The sequence below is a fragment of the Dryobates pubescens genome, chromosome 11 (assembly GCF_014839835.1).
Source record: "Dryobates pubescens isolate bDryPub1 chromosome 11, bDryPub1.pri, whole genome shotgun sequence".
Taxonomy (NCBI): Eukaryota; Metazoa; Chordata; class Aves; order Piciformes; family Picidae; genus Dryobates; species Dryobates pubescens.
This window is the reverse complement of record NC_071622.1, coordinates 34355582-34376627: the sequence shown is the minus strand read 5'-3', so window position 1 is coordinate 34376627 and position 21046 is coordinate 34355582. Positions and strand designations below refer to the sequence as shown.

General features: G+C 48.9%; 1 protein-coding gene across 1 annotated transcript in view; it reads left to right on the top strand.

Annotated features, from left to right (window-relative positions):
• The first annotated feature begins 11897 nt into the window (after positions 1 to 11897).
• Positions 11898 to 21046, top strand: part of RNF11 (ring finger protein 11) — a 40498-nt gene continuing 31349 nt past the window's right edge. The window contains exon 1 of the mRNA XM_054165117.1: positions 11898 to 12489. Within this exon, the coding sequence (XP_054021092.1) occupies positions 12367 to 12489 (123 nt within the window). The 5' untranslated portion in view covers positions 11898 to 12366. The remainder of the gene's footprint in view (positions 12490 to 21046) is intronic.

Here is a 21046-nt window from a genome sequence, read left to right as displayed (position 1 = left end):
TACCCAAGATAACCACCCAGTGAGGTATCACTGGCAAAAAAATGATACCAAATTGATGGGGTTTTGAAGGTATTATTGCAGCTCATCCAAAATCATACAGGACCAGAGGATGTTAGGGGTTGGAAGGGACCACTGGGGATCTTCCAAATCCAACCCCGCTGCCCCAGCAGGACCATAGAATCCAGCACAGGTCACACAGGAACACATCCAGACAGGGCTTCAAAGTCTCCAGAAAGGGAGATTCCAAAACCCCTCTGGGCAGCCTGTCCCAGTGCTCTGGGATCCTTACAGTAAAGAAGTCCCTCATGTTGAGGTGGAACTTCTGTGCTGCAGTTTACATCCATTGCCCCTTGTCCTATCCTAGGGCACAAGTGAGCAGAGGCTGGCCCTTCCTGACACCCAGCTCACAGATATTTGAAGACATCGATTAGATCCCCTCTCAGTCTTCTCTTACCTACACTGAACAGCCCCAGAGCTCTCAGCCTTTCCTCATCAGGCAGTGCTCCAGTCACTTCATCATCCTTGTAGCTCTACATTGGACTCTCTGCAGCAGATCTGATCTCTGACCCTCTTGAACTGGGGAGCCTAGAGCTAGATGCAGTATTCCAGGTGAGGTCTCACTAGGGCAGAGTACAGGGGGAGGAGAACCTCCCTCAATCTGCTGGACATAGTCCTCTGAATGCACCCCAGGATCCCACTGGCCTTGGCTACAAGGGCACATTGCTGTCCCATGCAGAACTTGCCCACCAGAACTCCACATTAGAATTGGTAAATCTTAAGTTTGCAGCGAGCTTAATATTAAAACAATATTTTGAAGTAGGATTTAGTAATTATAACTTCAACGCAACGAAACAGATGAAAATGTGGGCTTTGGACTTTATTTACCTGTAAATTGCATCAGGAAGCTCCCGGAATCCTGTTGCACGTTATTTCCTGGGAAGGACTTGGAGGGCACAGGGGTGACACTGGGACCATGGGGAGGGAGGTGCTAGGCACTGGAAGCACCAGGGAGGGGATCTGGGGGTTAATGAGAGCACTGGAAGGACACTGGGGCCATACTGGGACCACCACGAGGGACTGGAAGAACATTTGGGCCATACTGGAAGCACTGGGAGATCACTGGGAGAAAGACTTGGGTGTTAGTGGGAGCACTGGGAAGGAATTTTCAGGTTACTAGGAGTGACTGTGTAATATTGGGAGGCAGTGGCAAGACTGGGAAACAAAACCAAATATTAAAAACCTGCTGTGTCTGGTCTGGGCAAACAACCTGCATCTGCAAACAGCCCAAAGTGCTCTTTGAGAGCAGAGAGCAGCGCGGTTCGCTTAGGGCAGCGAGCAGTGCCCGCCCGTGGCCACACGGCGGCAGCAGGGAGCGCCACAGCGCCCAGCACGGGGCCGCAGCAAGGCGCGGGGCTGTACCCCCTGCAGGGGAAAGGGCCCCTAGGGGGCGATCGGCCCCAAATCGGGAGGCGAAAGGAGGAAGTGGAGGCTTTCGAACGGGTTTCTTTATCTGAGAGAGAGGGTCAAGGGTTTCAATCACAGAATTAACCAGGTTGGAAAAGACCTTCGAGATCATCAAGCCCAACCTATCACCCAACACATCTAATCAACTACACCATGGCACCAAGTGCCCCATCCAGGCTGCTTTTAAACTCCTCCAGCGATGGTGACTCCACCACCTCCCTGGGCAGCACATTCCAATGGCCAATCTCTCTTTCTGGGAAGAATTTCTTCCTCACATCCAGCCAAAACCTCCCCTGGCACAGCTTGAGACTGTGTCATTTCTGTCACTGCTGCCTGGGAGAAGAGACCAACCCCCACTTGGCTACAACCTCCCTTCAGGTAGCTGTAGAGAGCAGTAAGGTCTGCCCTGAGCCTCCTCTTCTCCAGGCTAAGCAACCCCAGCTCCCTCAGCCTCTCCTCACAGGGCTGTGCTCCAGACCCCTCACCAGCCTAGCTGCCCTTCTCTGGACATGTTCCAGCATCTCAACATTGTTCCTAAACTGAGGGGCCCAGAACTGGACACAGGACTCAAGGTGTGGCCTAACCAATGCTGAGTACAGGGGCACAATGACCTCCCTGCTCCTGCTGGCCACACTGTTCCTGATGCAGGCCAGGATGCCATTGGCCTTCTTGGCCACCTGGGCACACTGCTGGCTCATGTTCAGCCTACTATCAACCAGTACCCCCAGGTCCCTCTCTGTCTGGCTGCTCTCCAGCCACTCTGTCCCCAGCCTGTAGCACTGCATGGGGTTGCTGTGGCCAATGTGCAGAACCCAGCACTTAGACTTTTTCAGTCTCATGCCCTTGGACTCTGCCCATCTGTGCAGCCTGTCAAGGTTGCTCTGCAGAGCTCTCCTACCCTCTAACAGACCAACACCTGCCCCCAGCTTGGTGTCATCTGCAAATTTACTGATGATGGAGTCAATCCCCTCATCCAGATCATCAATAAAGATACTGAACAAGATTGGGTCCAACACTGATCCTTGCCATAAATAGCATTTGTGGGCAGTTTAGAAACCTACCTACAATATCAGACAAGCTTAATTCTGTAGTTTCACTTATCTACAGTCTCTAGGCTGCACAGAACAGTGCAGCCAGCTCTGTTCTGACGTTTTTTTCTGTTTAAACTAACAGGAAGCTATATACAAAGCAACTTCACAGTCCATTACTTACATCAGTTCTTCTAAAACGTGTCTCATACCCATCACATCTGATAACTGATTTGCTGAATCCTTGTGTAAGGGAGAAAAACACTTCTCTCAGTGAATGTGTGAGGTCTTCCTTACCCCCCTGAAAGGACAGCAGCTCACAGGCACCCAGGGCTGCTCAGAACCCTACCAGATCACAGAATCCCAGAAACATTCAGGTTGGAAAAGACCCTCAGGATCACCAAGTCCAACCCAGAGCCCTACTCTGCAAGGTTCACCCCTAAACCAGATCCCCAAGCACCACATCTAAACCACCTTTAAACACATCCAGGGTTGGGGACTCCACCACCTCCCTGGGCAGCACATTCCAATGCCTGACCACTCTTGATGGGAAAAACTTCCTATTGTCCAGTCTGAACCTCCCCAGTCACAGCTTGAGGCCATTCCCTCTTGTTCTATCACTAATCTCCTGTGAGAAGAGACCAGCACCAGCCTCTCTACAAACCCCTTTCAGGTAGTTGTAGACAGCCATGAGGTCTCCCCTCAGCCTCCTCTTTTTCAAACCAAACAGTCCCAGCTCCCTCAGTCGTTCCAGATGCCGGGGCTCTCCATGATCCCTCTGCTCCCATGGCAGAGGATCCCCCATAGCAGCACGGGTTTCCATCTTGTAAAATGCTTTTTAGAATACAGTAGATTCAGGCTTTTTATTTTTAGACCTTTTTCAACTCTAAATTAACACCATTTTTTTTAATGTCGAGATAAAACCAAGAGCTTTCTGTCCAGTTGACTCCTCACACTATTATCTACAAATTTAAAACATTTTTTTTAACCTCTCTCTCTCCTTCCTCCTCCTCCTCCTCCGTCCCCCCAAGAATTTTCAGGCATTTGACGCATTGCTGGACAGATGGGCAGAGTCCAAGGGCATGAGATTTAACACATCCAAGTGCCGGGTTCTGCACATTGGCCACAGCAACCCCATGCAGAGCTACAAGCTGGGGTCAGAGTGGCTGGAGAGCAGCCAGGCTGAGAGAGACCTGGGGGTGCTGGTTGATGGTAGGCTGAACATGAGCCTGCAGTGTGCCCAGGCAGCTAAGAGGGCCAGTGGCATCCTGGCCTGCATCAGGAACAGTGTGGCCAGCAGGAGCAGGGAGGTCATTGTGCCCCTGTACACTGCACTGGTTAGGCCACACCTTGAGTCCTGTGTCCAGTTCTGGGCCCCTCAGTTTAGGAAGGAGGTTGACTTGCTGGAGCGTGTCCAGAAAAGGGCAACAAGGTTGGTGAGGGGCTTGGAGCACAAGCCCTATGAGGAGAGATTGAGGGAGCTGGGGTTGCTTAGTCTGGAGAAGAGGAGACTCAGGGGTGACCTTATTGCTCTCTACAACTACCTGAAGGGGGGTTGTAGTGAGGCGGGGGTTGGTCTCTTCTCCCAGGCAACCAGTATCAGAACAAGAGGACACAGTCTCAGGCTGCGTCAGGGGAGGTTTAGGCTGGAGGTTAGGAGGAAGTTTTACACAGAGAGAGTGATTGCCCACTGGAATGGGCTGCCTGAGGAGGTGGTGGGGTCGCTGTCGCTGGGGGTGTTCAGGGCGAGGCTTGACAGGATGCTTGGTTGTATGGTTTAGTTGATTGGGTGGTGTCGGATGATAAGTTGGACATGATGATCTCGAAGGTCTCTTCCAACCTGGTTAATTCTATTCTATTCAATTCAATTCAATTCTATTCTATTCTATTCATTCAGAGCGTTGAGAGACGAGGCAGCAGCGCACCCGCAGTGCCGACAGTTAAACGGCAGGCGGCAGCACTGAGCGCGGCAGGCGGCAGCACTGAGCGCCGCCGGCGCATCTCCGGCGCCCCTTAGCGCGGGGAGCAGCTCGGCTGCTTCCCCTCGGGTTCTTCTAGTCACATTTCAAACAAACAAAAAGACCAAAAAGGAAAATCCACTCACTTTCATTTTTATATACACAATTCATATTTCAAAACCCTACTTAAGGGGTTTTTTATGTTCTAAAAAAACTTTAATACAGGGGATACAGTGGGATCATTTCAACATCTTTTTTTTACATCTAAATTAACACAGTTCTTCAGTAGCTACGTTAAAATGGTATTTTTCCCCCTCCATTTCCACATTTCACACCCATACTTACAGTTTTAAACATCTGTCGACCTCCTCCTGCAATGTTCACACATTTCAAGCATTCAGGGTTGCAAGCACCCTTCTTGGGGGGTGTCCCCATCCCTCACTCACCCGCTCCTGTGCTGCATCATCACCCTCCCCCCCCCAGATTTGACATCATCACTTCACCCAGAACCCCCCACTCCTTTTTATTCACCCCCAGAAAAAGGCACAAAAGGAGGGAAACGACCCAGCCAGCAGCTCATTATGTTACATAACGCACGCATCCTCCCCCCGTGCAAAAGGGGAGCTCTGCTAGAGAAATAAAGGACTCCAGACCCTGTCCCACAGGCTGGTGGCTGCCCCAAAGGAGGAAACGTGCCAGAGGATGGTGCCACATCTCTCACACCCTATTTTGGTTGGACTCTTCAGCAGCCACACTCATCCTGAGGCACCCGTCACACTTGCCAGGCAGGATGCTCCTGCAGTGGTGCCCAGTATGTCCAGTGGTGCCTGGCTCAAGAGGACAAGATTTTAATCCTCCAGCAGCCTCCACCCATGCACCAGGTCTGCAGATCAAAGAGGAAACTGCAGCAGGACCAGACTCCCAATCCAGTTCCTGGCAAAAACTGGGGACAACAGTGGGGCGAACACAGACATGTCACCTGCACATGCTGCTTATCAGAACCATGCTTTGCCTTGGAGGGGAGCTTCAGAGGTCAGCACCAGTTTTCTGTTACCAACTACATGTGCTTCAAACTTCCCTTCAGTGGAGCTCCCTGCCTCCAGTATCTAGAGGAGCTTTGGAAAGACAACCAGAGGCATCTCATCAGGCTTTTAGCCTCTGTTGGTGAACCTGAACATCATCTGACACGGAGGTGGTGTTTTACAAGTGTTCTGTTTCATTTGGTTCCCACCAGCCACAGCTCTTACACCTTTTTAGTGGGAGTGCACAAATAAATGCTTGCATTGATCCCTCAGCTCAGCCACCTTTTGTTCTGGTCACGACTTAAGAGATGTGTGCCACTAACAAGTGCTTCAAAGCCACAGAGAGAAGGCTCTGACTAATGCTTTTGGTTGTTTATCTCCAAAACGGTTTAGCACTGTCCAGAAACACCATCAGGCTTTTGGATTGCTAATTACACAAAGCCCTTTTCTTGACCATTCTCTTTGCCTTCCTCCTTTGGTTTCAGGCATGAATTCTACGAATCCTGCAAGTCCAAGGGAATTTACTCCCCAGAGCCCCTCTCCTGTGGTTCTCCCTGGGGCTCCCCCCAAAAGCAAACCTCCCTGAGGTGACTTGGTCACCCTGTACAGAATCCACACAGACAGATGTCATTTCTCAAGAACATCATCTCTGGCTGAACACTGCTCAAATTGTGTCCCAGCATAGTCTCCTCACTATAGCATCTTCCTGAGCTCCAGCATTCCCAGGATCTGCAGCCACAGAGCTTTTCCCCACCTAGTACTATCACAGTATCACAGTACATTAGAGATTGGAAGGGACCTCAGCCATCATCTGGTCAAATCCTCTGCCAAAGCAGGATCACAGAGGGTAGTCTGCACAGGAACACATCCAGGTGGGTTTTGAAAGTCTCCAGAGGAGGAGACTCCACAAGCACTCTGGGCAGCCTGATCCAGTGCTCTGTCACCCTCACTGTAGAGAAGCTTCTCCTCATGTAGAGGTGAAACCTTCTGTGTTCAAGCCTGTACCTGTTGTTCCTTTGTCTTATTACTGTGCACCACTGAAAAGAGCTTGGCCCCTTCCACTTGACACCCACCCCTCAGATACTGATAGACATTGATCAGATCCCCTCTCAGTCTTCTCCAGACTGAACAGCCCCAAGACTCCCAGTCTCTCTTCATAGGGGAGATGCTCAAGTCCCCTAATCATCCTCCTGCCTCTCTGTAGGACTCTCTCCAGCAGGTCTCTGTCTCTCTAGAACTGGGGAGCCCAAAACTGGACACAGTATTGCAGGTGTGGTCTCACCATCAATATTAGTCACTTGTGATTTAGAGATAAAGGTGGCATTTCAGGGGACACCAGGTCTCCTCTATTTAAAAGGCTTGAGCTAGAGGATCAGCTCTTTGCCCAGTGCTTTCTTCTGGTACCACTTGATGGCACAGTTGCATCAGCACACAGCAGGCTGAAGGCAGGACAAATCAGCACATCCTGTCCACAGCTGTTCCAATTAATTTTGCATCACAAATGAACCTGTTTAATTAAAAGAACCTCACACTGCAATACTGACTAGGAACAAGCAGGGCATGCAAAAAAATTACACTCTGTATTTAGCCACTTCAGTCCCAGAGATTGCCTTGATAAGTCAGTGCTTTTTTTCCATGCAGATGGGGCTTGAAAGTCTCCAGAGAAGGAGACTCCACAGCCTCTCTGGGCAGCCTGCTCCAGTGCTCTGTGACCTTGACAATGAAGAAGTTCCTCCTCATGTTGAGGTGGAACCTCCTGTGCTGTAGTTCATATCCACTGCCCCTTGTCCTATCCCAGGGTGCAAGTGAGCAGAGCCTGTCCCCTCCCTCTTGACACCCAGCCCTCAGGTATTTATAGACATTTATCAACCCCCCCCCTCAGTCTTCTCCACACTAAACAGCCCCAGAGCTCTCAGCCTCTCCTCATCAGGCAGTGCTCCAATCCCTTCACCATCCTTGTAGCCCTCCATTGGACTCTCTCCAGCAGATCCCTGTCCCTCATGAACTGGGGAGCCCAGAACTGGATGCAATATTCCAGGTGAGGTCTCACCAGGGCAGAGTGGAGTGAGAGGAGAATCTCTCTCGATCTGCAGGACACACTCCTCTTAATGCACCCCAGGATGCTATTGGTATGAGAATTCCTTGTTCCCCAAACTAAGCAAGGGAAGCAAAACCCAGAGAGAAGTGAAATGGTGAAAGTGTCCTACGGTTCTGCTGGAACTGAAGAACTGCTCCAGTGAACCACATCCTCGAAACAAAAGAGGCCATATAAAACCTACTTGTGAGCCTCCAAATCTGTATGGAATGAAGATCTCCTACAGCATGACCACCTCATAAACAGGGGCCAGTTTTGGCTTGGTCTATATGCTATTGGGTTCATAGTTACCACTACTCCCTGCATGTGTAAGGATCACCTCTGTGTCCATTTCCTCAACACCAGATCCTTCTAAACAGTCTCTGTGCTGATTATCTACAGAAAGCAGGTACAGCGAAGCTTCCCAGGCCTGTTCAATTTTCTGTAACTTAATATCAAGAAATGGTGAAAACATTTTCATGATCTAGCCAGGGAGATCAAAGGGAACAGTAAAAATTTCTACAGGTACATTAATGGTAAAAAGAAGACCAGGGAAGGTGTGGGCCCCCTGAGAAAGGAAACAAGTGAGCTGGTGGCAAGTGACATGGAGAAGGCTGAGGCTCTCAATGAGTCTTTACCTCAGTCTTCACTGGCAAGGGCTCCACACACTCCCAGAATAATGGAAGATAATGGCAGGGACTGGAAGAAGGAACTGCCCATGGTGAGTGAAGATCAGGTTCATGACCATCTGAAGAAAGTATTCAACTCCATGGGACCCGATGGGATACACCCATGGGTGCTGAGGGAACTGGCAGATGAGGTTGCTAGGCCACTCTCCATCATATTCCAAAAGTCCTGGCAGTCTGGGGAGGTCCCCACTGACTGGAAAAGGGGAAACATAACTCCCATTTTCAAGAAGAGAAAGAAAGAGGGATGACCCAGGGAACTATGGGCCTGCCAGTCTCACCTGCAGTGTCACAACATCAATAGATGAAGGCCAAGCAACTGATATCATTTACCTGGACCTGAGCAAAGCCTTTGACACTGTCCTGCACCACATCCTGGTCTCCAGGCTGGTGCAGGATGTGTTCCATGGATGGATCATTCAGTGGATACAGAACTGGCTTGATGACCACACTCAAAGGGTGGCTGTCCTTGTCCAAGTGGAGGCCAGTGACAAGCGGTGTCCCTCAGGGCTCAGTCCTGGGCCCAGGCTTGTTTGACATCTTTGTTAGTGACATGGACAGTGGCATTGAGTGTACCCTCAGCAGGTTTGCTGATGACACCAAGCTGTGTGGTGCAGCAGACAGGCTGGAGGGAAGGGATCCATCCAGAAAGACCTTGACAGGCTGGAGAGGTGAACCCATGACAACCTCACGAGGTTCAACAAGACCAAGTGAGCCTCCAAATCTGTATGGAATGAAGATCTCCTACAGCATGACCACCTCATAAATAGGGGCCAGTTGTGGCTTGGTCTATATGCTTGGTCCTGCATCAGGGTCGGGGCAATCCCAAGCACCAATACAGGCTGGGCAGGGACTGGCTTGAGAGCAGCCCTGAATAAAAGGACCTGGGGGTGCTGGTGGATGGGAAGCTCAACATGAGCCAGCAGTGTGCACTTGCAGCCCAGAAAGCTAATCACATCCTGGGCTGCATCAAGAGAAGTGTGGTCAGCAGGTCGAGGGAGGTGATTCTCCCCCTTCTGCTCTCACTCTGGTGAGACCCCACCTGGAGCACTGTGTCCAGTTCTGGAGCCTCTATTACAGGAAGGATCTGGAGGTGCTGGAGCATGTCCAGAGAAGGGCCACGAGGATGATTAGAGGGCTTGGAGCTCCTCTCCTGTGAGGACAGACTGAGGCAATTGGGACTGATCAGTCTGGAGAAGAGAAGGCTCCAAGGAGACCTAATTGTGGCCTTCCAATATCTGAAGGGGGCTACAAGAAAGCTGGGGAGGGACTTTTTAGGGTGTCAGGGAGTGACAGGACTGGGGGGAATGGGAAAAAAAACTAGAAACGGGTAGATTCAGATTGGATGTTAGGAAGAAGTTCTTCCCCTTGAGGGTGGTGAGACACTGGCACAGGCTGCCCAGGGAGGTGGTAGAAGTCTTATCCCTGGAGGTTTTTAAGGCCAGGCTGGATGTGGCTCTGGACAACCTGCTCTAGTGTGAGGTTCCCCCTGTCCATGGTAGGGGGCTTGGAACTGGATGATCCTTGAGGTCCTTTACAACCCTGACAATTCTGTGGTTCTGCAAGTTTTGAGCTGGTGGCTCAAAGCCATTACTAACCATCTATTGACACTACAGGAATTAATGGCTTAGAAAAACAAGTGGCTTAAACCATCCCTCCCCTGAAGAACCCAGTAATGACTGGGAAATAGCTCTTCCTTATTCAGAGCTCTCAGTGGGGCAGAGCCTGCCATGTTGCAAAGTTGAACATGAACTGCTACTTCCTCTTCAGTCTCCGAGTCCACCATGATGTTCTTCCAACATCTGACAAGTCTCCATCTTTCAAATGTCTGGCTCCCAGATTAGACCCATCCTGTACTTACTAATGGGAAAGTTTTAGCTGGGCTTAGCAGTTACTCCTTTTGGAGATCCGCCTCAAGGTGAGTGAGTACATCTGCACTGTGGGACCCCAGAGCACTCGCCAGGATGAGGCCAAAGACTCATGCTTGCAGGCTGGTTTCCAAAGAAAGGAAATCCTGGCATGCCAGCCAGCAGGAAGGCACCATACATTCCCACAGGACTTGCACACTCTACAGGATCAGGATTGCAAGGCAGACCGCAGCACGTGCCCGTGGTCTTCGGAGCGCTACGCCAATGACGCAGGCTGAGGTTCCACACAGAAAATAAACCATTAAATGACAGCTGAATAAGTAAGTCTCTCTAGCTGCCAGTAACCTTGTCCCTGATGTTGCCACTTCACAACTGAAAATACCAGTCACTGAGCTGGAGCCTCACCACCAGGCTCTCACAGCAGACAGCTCGGACATTGCCTTAACCTTGAAATCAGGACCGGGTGAAGCAATGGCTCGCTGGATCCTCTCCAACAATTGCTTGCCTAATTCTCCTATTAAACTGAGTCAACACACTCACAGGATAAACACTCACATGACCAAATAATCTACAGCCATCATTATTATTTACAGTAGGCCACTGCAAAGCCTCTCCATCATGAGCCATGCACCCAATTTGTGAATAACTTTTATTCTGTTTCTTAGAGTAGCCTAAAACTATGTTTGAAGCCCACAGCTTTTCTGCTGTTACAGACTTCACGCTGGGGCTGTTCAGGTTATCCACTGAGAAGCAGCAAAACAAAGCAATGAAATTAAACATTCAGGGAAGAACATGGCAAGGTCTGTTCCCAGGCTGAGAGGTCCACCCCCCGACCTCCTGAGTGCTTAAGTAAAGGCTGTAGAGACAAATATCTCATCGTGGGCAACTGGTTTGTAGATACTTTGACCCGAGATGGAAGCCTGAGTTCAAACCAGGGCTGACACTGATCACCAGAGAAGACTGTGGTCGAGACTGGCCATGCTGTACTGCATTATAGCCCATACCTCCCAGCTCTACCCATCTGCATGGAATTTACTTCACTTGAAAAAAGGAACTAGAGCACCAAAAAAAAGATTTAAAAATATACTCCACAGTATGAATCTGAAAGCTGAGGGAGGATTGTGAGGAATTGTCCTCCATGCCAAAGCTTTAAAGGACACTGAAAGGATCACCTTGCAATGAAATAGCGCCGTTCCCTTCTGTGGGGGTCTGCACTAGCATGTAAAGAGGGGCACTCACTTAAAAGTTACATTTATACACAGGTATATACATATATACACACACACAGATGTATATACTTGTATTTAAATCCAAATGTATTTTTTTTTTCTATGGAGGAAAAAAAAATAAAAAGAGCTAGGTAGGTTTTATTTTAGTATCTACTTACCACATACAAAGCCTGAAGGGCTACCTTCAGAAACACAAAACTGCTACGAGAAGTGCCTGTTGCCTTTTTTGCTTCTCACTCGGGGTTCAGTGCCCTGCCCCTCCAGTTACAAAGTGTGTCCACCCTTGTAACGCCAGCGACAAGCACCAGAGGAGCCTCTTTTTGCCCGGAGAAACAACCCAGTGATGAGCCGCGGGCTCCTCGGCCTCAGACCGGGGCGGGCTCCCCGGCCCCGCCGCGCCGCCATGCCCGGGAAACAAACAACTACAAAGCGCTGCCGGGGGTGGAGCAAAGCGGCACCCTCCATTTTGGGGGCAAGGGGGAGCCCACCGCGCCGCAGGCGGCAGCAGCTGGACAGGCCCGGCCCGGCCTCCCCTGCCCCACTTCGCCTCGTCCCGTCGGGGGTGGGCAGGGCTCGCCCCGCCGTGAGGCCGGGGCCGGGCGCGGCAGAGTGGGGCCTTGCGGCTTCCAGCCTGCTCCGGCGGGGAGGAGTGAGAGGAGGAGCCACAGCGGCCTGTGCGACAAAGCTCAGTGCGCAGGGAGTTGGTGACCAGGAAGCAGAACAGCGCCGGGCTGCCGCGGGGCGGGGGGGACCCCGCCGGAGCCTGCTGCCCCACGCCGCCGCCCCCCCGGGGGGTGGGAGGCCAGTCCTGCCGCCCCCCTGGCTCGGGGGTCGGGGCGGCTGCGGAGCGAAGCGGGAGGCGGTCGGGCTGCTGCTAAGCCGCTTAGGGCCGGGGCTGGCATGAGCCTCCCCGGCGGGGCGGCTGCGGGCTGCGCGCTGCGGCGGGGAGGCTGAGGGCTCGGAACCGCCGCCGGCGGGGGCTGGCGGTCTCTCCCTGAGGAGGAGGCGAAGAGGGAGCCCTGCTCCCCGGGGGAAAGATGGGGAACTGCCTCAAGTCCCCCACCTCCGATGACATCTCGCTGCTGCACGAGTCCCAGTCGGACAGAGCCAGCTACGGGGACGGGGCCGAGCCGGATCAGGAGCCGCCGCCGCCATATCAGGTAGGGAAAGGGCAGGGAGGGCCGCGGCGGAGAGCGGAGGCTGGAGGGGGCATAGAGGAAGCGGGATAGGCAGCGGGAGGCGACGGGGGCCGGGGGAAGGGGGTGAGGGACGAGGGGGCCGCGGTGCGGGGCAGCGACAGGCCACTCGCCGTGAGGGCCGGGTCGGGGTCTGCCGCTGACTCCCTCCCTCTCTTCCTCCTCGCCGCCGCTCCTGCGCTGGGCGGCCGCCCGAACCTCTCCCTTTCCGCTCACGCGTACCGGGGGGAAGCCGCTTTGTCTCTTCCAGGCTCCCAGCTTGGGCCTCTCGGCAGTGGGGAGGCGAGGTTCTGGCGGCGGTGAGAGTCGGCCGGGCCAAGCCCGGCGGGGGTCGGGGAGGCTCGGTCGCGCTGCCGGTCGGGGGTCAGCTGCGGGGTCACGGGGGAGAAGGAGGATAGGGGCCGGTCCTCAGGCCAGTGCCGCGTCCTTTGTTGCCTGTCTGCGGTGACATCACCGTCTGGCGTTGCGCTGCTCGGGTGACGCTCCGGGACGGGCACCGCGGGCGGGTGCACTGCCCGGGCTTTGTCCGGGCGCATTCACGCTCGCCCGGGCTTCGCTCCCGTATTTTTAGCACCGCCTGATACCCAGTAAGTAACTCTCCCAGCCCGGTGGATCCTGTTTCCCCCGGTCGTGTGGGGCACCGGCAGGGAAGTTACTGCCCATTGTTCGGTTTCTCTGTCTCTGCGAGAATCTGTTAATTTGTATCTTGGTGATGAAGCGGCGGGGGGAAAGGTCGGGTGTGTTCCTTTACCCCTTTCCTCGCAGCCGAGGATCACGCTGATGTCGAGTGCTGATGGCGTTGGTACAAAAGCCCTGCTCTCGGCCACTTCAAGGAGGGATGGACGTGGGAAGGAGAAGTTTGAACTTGGGGTTGCACTTGTCTGCTCCTTATCTTCTCCATCCCTATATATATATGAGAACGTATATTACCCGAAACAAATTGTCCACAGTAAACATTTTACAGCACTAAAAGAAAACAAAACAACACCCACAAGAATATAAGTAGTACCACTGGAATTTATTTTAACGTTTTGGAGTAACAGATTCACAGATTGTTTTTTGTTTAAGTTCTAAAAGTATTTTCCTGTCTGAGAGAATAGGATACATTCCCCAGAAACATACAGGAGTGACAGTTGAGACACAAATTCTGCAGGGTGACTTGAGTGATCTCTTTCTGAGGCTGGGAGTCATTCAGTAGTTGCAGCCTTGATGTATAATTAGTAAAATCGCAGGAAGTGTTTAACTGGGCAGGTGTGTGATCTACAAAATGCTTTAACAAGTTTAGGAATTACAGCCTTGATAGGACGCTCTGTACGTGTTCAAGGGGAGCCCCACAAGTAGCAGCCCTTTCTGAGGCGGTGAAGCTCTGCTGGTGTTGGTTGGGGGTGTGTGCCTGTTTATTTTGTTTTGGTGCAAAAGCTTAATATTAGAAGAGGTTTCATGATGTGGGGGAATTTTTTCCCGAGTTCTGAACTGCATCTGCTGAAGTCCACTAAACTGAAAGAGCTAGGTGGCAGATTAAAGGTTGTGTTGTTCTAAATCAAGCCTGAATTGTCCTTGCGGATTAGGAACGTCAAGTAAACAGCTGAAGTTTGACTGTTTGCGCTGTTGTATTTACATCTGTGATTCTAGGAAGACTTGAGGAGTTGCTTCCCCCCTCGTGGAACCAACCTGTTAGCTCTTGTAAGAGTCACAGATCAAGCATGTGCCTCACACAGGCCTTCTTGTGTGGATTTCAGTATAAGTGCTCTTCTTCTGTCAGTGTTTGGTTGGTTTTTCCCTTGATGAGGAACTTCTTGTTCATTGTGGATGCTTGACTGAGAACATAGCAGACAGTAAAATAAAATCAGTTAGACAGTAAAATAAGTTAGAGGTGTCTGATACCCAGTAAGTGTATTCTAGCAAATCCTCCCTTGCTTGAGCAGAGCTGTGTAGTATCAGGTGATGTGCCCACAGGCGTTTTGCAGTCTTAAGCATCCCTGGCTGTCCAGAGAGTCTCTCTGCTGATCCCAGCAACTCCTAAAGCTTTGCCTTAAGGTGGCACTTTGTGGCTCACACAGTCAAAACTCAGAGCTGTTCTTTCCATAGGCTTTTGAACCACAATGGTTTGTGATTATTTCAATTTTTTTTTAATCACAATTTATTTATTTTTAATAACAAGACCTTCCCTACAATATTACATAGCATTTTATGCACTTTGGGCTCAAGAGGATTTATAATTTGGGGTTATACGAGATGCATAGTTGAGACTCTGAATGTGAGCTGATTGCTTATGCTCTGTTATTGCAGTAGGTCGCTGTCTTAGTTCTAACTTTCCTGTGGCACCTTGGATTCTGTGTTACAAATGGGCATTTAGGAGTTTTGGCCTTGTTTGTGCTAATTACTCCTTTTGCAGTGTCTCTCCACCAGAATTAGTGTGTGTAACAGAAGTAAAGGAAGTAAAGCAAGGAAGAGGATACAGAACTCAGAAACTTGCTGGTGGCAACTAGTAGTGTGTGCAAGAAACTAGGAAAAGAACAATTTGAAATCTAGCTGTTGAAATTTCAGCCAGGGAGAGTAAGATTTGGTATGCTTGCTTCTCTTGCAGCAAAGTGTCTGCTTCCTGAAGAGCTCTTGCAAGGCACACAAGCTAGGAGAAGGAATCTTGTTGGGTGAAGATACACAGATGTAGAAAAATCACTTCTCTGTCTCTTGTAACTGACCTCTGTATTATTCTGACATATTGGAATACTAAGAAGTGTTTTATGGGATTGTGCTGTGGACATCCATATGGGAATCTTGTTAAGCCATAGTTCTTAATTAGCTATTTATTTCTAACTGCAACTTGTGCCCCCATTGCATGTCAAGCTTGTTTTATTAGTGAGTGCTATCGAGCCACCTATGTGAAATTCTTGCTTCTGAAAATGAGATAGAGAATTGGAATTGGGGCAATGGACACATGGAGTAATGGGGAATATGCCTGGAAATCAGAATCTCTGCATGTACCTGTCTCTGCTGTCAGTTCCTGTGGCGGCAGGTGTTGTATGCTGCAGCAGAAAGGCTTCTGGGGGAAAGCATCTTTTTAAACAGGTATCGGAGTTAATGAGGAAGTGGTCCATTAAAGCACCCAGACATTTCCCAGTGCATTAAACTTAACGTCTAACATGGCAAGTCATTAAAACATGCCCATAAAAGAGTGTGTCTGTGCGATGGTAGGGAAAGGAAGTGATTTCAGGAGTGGACCAGCATTTTCACGAGCAGATGCTATTTTTGGATGCCTCCAGTTTAGAACCCAGGAATTACAACTGCTTTCCCAAGTGCTAAGCACATGCAACTCCCATTTTTACCCAGCAAATCTGTGATTAGGAGTTTGGTTTTTTTCCTCAAGTCCTCAAAACTGAGTCTGCTTTCGAGTTTGTTTTCTGAGTGTGACTTCTTTGCCCTCTGTTGGCAGTATGCCTCCTGCTGTTTTTCCCTACACGTTGACTTTTTTCCTGGTGTATCTTCTGTTAGTTCTCCTCAAAAGACTGCTTTGCACAACAGACGTACCCCTTAGCTTCTGTATCCTGTTTCTGTTCTTAAATAGTTCCTTAATAGTTGCAGGAAGTAATTTGCCAGTTTATTAAACCCTGGAACTGTGCCAAGTAAAAGTACGGAATACCTCAGAAACTTGGGGAGAAAAGCTGCTAAAAAGTCTGGCTGTGGACAAAATACACTGCAGTCTTCTAAAAACAATGTATACCACTTGCTAAATGAATAAGCTAAAAGCATGAGAAGGAATCCCAAGTTCTTGGTGTTGATGCTGAACTTGTAAAAGCACACTTAATACGTTGACGTGGCAGGCAGACTAATAAGATATTATCCCTTTACCTGAAGAGATCCAAGGCACACTCCAGCACTCGGCACTACCCTGTGTTTTCTTACAGGCTCAGTTGAAATATTTCAGTGGATCTAGTGGACTTTATTATTATTATTTTTTCCTTTTAATTATTATTCTTTGGAGGGATTAATTTAAAACCTATTGACCTGGATACTCCTTTCGTTAGGCTGCAAGCACAAAAGGGATGAGGGATCACAAACGTGAGTTTAATCCAATGTCGTGTTCCCATAATCTTCCAATAGCTGTTGGGGCCAACAAGTTTTGAGATCACAGTTTAGAATGTCTCTTGGCATCTCTTAACCTGAGGTTGCAGTACCCTCCTTCAGCCTTCCCTGTTAACTGAGCATTGCCTGTAGGCTTTGTACCCTCATCCCCATCCGTCTTTCTTGTTGCTCTTTGTTCTAGCCATCTCCAGTTCACGGTGGTGGCACAGCAGCTTGCGATGATGGAGCCCTAGGTCCCTAGCAGACCATCCTCTAGGATCCCCTCACCCTAAATGTGCAGCCCTGGAGTGTCACTTATCCAAGACACTACTTAGTCTACAGTTTGAACAGTCAGAAAATTTTCCTGAGACAATCTGCTGCGTTTCTGTGTGAAACTTGCTCCTGCAGATGCATGCGGTGGATGTGTTTTGCTCAACAGAGAAGCAAAAAGTTGGTTATGCTCTTGTCCTGACTTAAGTAATACACTATCTTGGTGTTCCAGTGCTGTCTTTTCAAAGCCATGGTAATAAATAGCTTTCAAAACTGCAAACCAAATTAATTCTGATATAGGAGTTGCACACACACATATATATATATAAGCATTTGTATGAAATTCTCCTGGGCCACAAACGAGAGGATTTCTCATCTGTGGTTGCATGTATTGGTAGAGAAGGACTATAGCCATGTAGCATGTTAGGATTTACCACTGAGTGATTGCACATTGAACTGTTGGCATACATGGAAGCAATGTAAGAGGAGGAAAGATGAAATGGGAATACCTTACTTGCAGAAAGCTAGCCATGGGAAAAAAGGCAAACCAGCTGGTACATTTTACTGACATGTAAGAGAAAGAAGTGTATTTAAAAGTTGCCTGTGCCAGCCTTGCCCTTTCTTTTCTGCCTGTCTGCCACATCACAATGGTGACACATCTGAGTTACAGCTGTATTGGTGGATGTGGACTGTAATACTGCTGCAGTCCACAACTCCTCAGTCTGCTTGAGACTTCAAAGGGCTTCAGTCAAGAGTTTCTCTTTGTTGTTGTGTTGCTGGTTAGTGCTTACTGGCAGTAGTGCCCTAGGTGAAGGATCAGCTACAGTAAATGATGGAGGAGTGTGCTGCATGGGTAAGAAATGGTAGAGCGAGGCAGTGACATTTTGTGTTTAACTCTTGTCAAGAACGATTGCTGAAGGTACCTTATACACCCCCTGCTCAGAAATGGCCAAGGGCCATAGTAGTATTAGGGAATAATATCCCTAACTGTGAAGGCCCAAGTACTAAGTGTTAAAGTCACTCCTGTTAAATAGTTATAAAATCAGATGGCTGCATTTAGAAAATCTCTAAACCCTCCATGTCTTATGGTGCAGTCCTGGTAAATTATTTATATATGCAGAGCAATAATAAACTTTTTTTTTTTTACCATCTGTGTGGGGGTGTACAATTTATTTATCCAGACAGTAATGAAATATGTATTAGGAACTTCATTGTAATAGCATTCAAGATTCTCCCAGGCAACTTGTGACAAGACGAGAGAGCATGGCTTGAAGCTGTGCCAGGGGAGGTTTAGGTTGGATGTTAGGAAGCACTTCCTCAGGGAAAGGGGAATCAGACACTGGGATGGACTGCCCAGGGAGGTGTTTAAGGAAAGGTTTGATGTGGCACTTCGTGACATGGCCTAGTCAGTGTGGTGGTATTAGGTCATAGGCTGAACTTGATGATCTCAGAGGTCTATTCCAGCCTCAATAATTCTGTGATTGCTTGGTTAGTGCACAATATGCCATGAAACTTCAGACTCCTTCCGTGTCTGTAGAACTTAGCAAGTTGCCTAGAGAGTTGTGTACCTGGTGATCAGTGCTAGGTAGAAAGTTTACTGAAGAGTGCTGATCAAACCTCTTTTCTAGATAACAGGTAAAAATGTGTACCTGTATTTCCTGTCCTAACTCATACTGGTTTCAGCATATCCTGACAGCCTGGCTGATAAGCACTGTCTTCCATTTTACTAGTGAAAAAAGCTGGGGGAGAAGAGGAGGGAAGGCAAAACCTGACAATAAAAGGATACCATCTGGTGATGGTGTCAGAGTTGAGTAGCTTTGTTCTTGAAAATACCCATTCATAAACTGGTTTTAATGACTATTTTAATAAATATTGGCTGAATATTGCATTTCTCCAGCTGCTTTAAAACAGTTTCTTAACTCCAGTTGGTTACAAATAGGTGTTTGACATGGCTGGAGGTAATGAGAAGTGTATGCTGATGTTCAAGTTCTCTGTGTTGCCATCTTTCTATTACCTAAATTAGTTCTAGTTTCTGGACATAGTGCTGTTGGGTTGGCAATTGGCAAAGATCTGTTCCTAACCATTCTGACCACAAGGCCTTCCAAGAGGGATTTTGAAAAGAAGAGAGTGTTTGTGACATTTGATGGAGTACTGCTTACTGTTTTACCCAGATTGCTGGAAGAAATGTTTTAAGTTAGAGATCAATGTTCTGTACAAGGTTCTCCCCCTGTCACGCCATGTCCCTGTTATCACTTCAACAAAGGAAAGAAGCTTGGTTTAATGAACACTTCTGCAGAGCTTGATAATGGTTGTAGTCAAACTGCTTGCAGAATGTGAGGTCAGAAAACCAGAAATGCCACCACTTGCTGGTGGCAGCCAGGTGTCTTCAGCCGTCGTGCTTGTCCTTTGTATTGCCTCCCTATAGACACACAAAGATAAACATGTTTATGTTTTGAAGAGGTAACGATCTGTGGAATAGACTAAAACAAATCAGCCCTGACTTTTTTATCAGCTAATGAAACTGTTCCTGAGAGGCCAAAGAATCAGAAAATGAGCAGGTTTTTCAGGATGTTATGGCTGAGTTAGATTAAAACTTCTTCAGGGGGAAAAAAAAACAAATGCAGAGTCACTTGTTGTTTGACTCTGAATTGCAAAGCAAGATTCAGTCTTTATTTAGACTGTAAGAAAACTTTGCCCTGACATTGTGCACGTCTCAGAGGTGAAGGTATCTTGCTTCTTGAAGGTAGGATGTGGCTTTGTAGATGATGCTATCTTTCTTCTTGTTCTGCCAGCCTTTTGGGGACAGCTGTCCCAATAGAGCTAGAGTGGTGTGTAGCTTCTTGTTGGCTAGAACTGCATTGTGGACTTCAACTCCCTCCCAAACTAAACAAAATACACCAAACCATCGCCCTAGCAGCCCTAGCATAAGCCATTGTCATTTCTAGTTCAGTCTTCTGTTTAGTCTAACTTTAACCAAATCACTTAACTGGTCTGTGCCTTCGTTTCCTCACTATGAAATGAGGAGTAAAGGACTAATAAAGTTTATCTTCAGGGCAGGCATGCTTAGTGATTTGATTAATGTTTGTAAAGTGTTCCCTAATTTGATTTTAATAAAATATTCCTCCATTATAAGATCAACCTCTGCAGGAATTCATAAGAAGCCTGCTGTAGAGAGGGATCTTTATCAGAAGATCTGTTTAAGTCAGTAGATAAGTCTCCTAAAATCTGGTTTGGAATCTGATAGTTCAGCATTTATTTGGCAGCCCTCATTCCAGATGCTGGGTTGATATGAGTGAAGTGGCTGTGGAGATGGTAATAAGAAATCTTGCCTTATCTTCATTTTGCTGGGAGATTATGCACTCTTTCAGCCAAGCCAACCTAAACAAGGACTACCACCCTCCCCAAAATCTACGACCACCGTGCGTTTTGGAAGCTCTTGTGCTTCCTGCGGACGCCACTGGCTCGTTGCTGTGAGGAGCAGCTGTGACTGGCTGCTCATCTGTGCTTCACTTTCTGAACCACGGAAAACAAAAGTTAGTTTTATGGACTGAAGCAAATCACCTTTGACTTTCCTACCAAGTAATGAAGCAATTGCCAAGAGTCCAAACAGTTCTAAAGGGGTGGTGGTTGTATTTTCCAGTCCTCTACCAGCCGCTGTTTCTGATCAGTGAAGAGTAAGTCAGAATGCCAGTGACACGAAAGCCGCTGAGCTATCCGCGTACTGTGATATGGGCAAACAGCAGATGCGTGCAGCAACTGGAGGAGGAGATAAAAGAGCTGTCCTTTCCACCACAGTTGCATCAGCCAAATCACAACCAGCTGCTTTGTTGCATGGGGCACTCATTTCTGCTGATGCCCCAGAACGCTTACGCCCGTTCTCCACCTTGCACGCGCATGCACCCGTACCCTCCCATCTAAGCTGGGCTGAGTTGTGAGCCTTCTCATCCTGCCTCTGGCTTTAGCCACTGCTTTAGTATAGGGATGATGTAGACTTGAGGTGCCTGGGGGAAGAATGAGAGAAACTGACTCAAATTCAGTTCCTCCCTTAGCCCCAGCGTGCAGCGATGAATGTGCAAACTGCTGTCCCTGCAGTACTGAAGCCTGTTTCCCCTGATAATATTTTGTGGATGTTGGAGGGGTCTCTCTGTCCTCTTACCTGCTTTTTCCCTGCTTGGAGCAATTTGTGTAT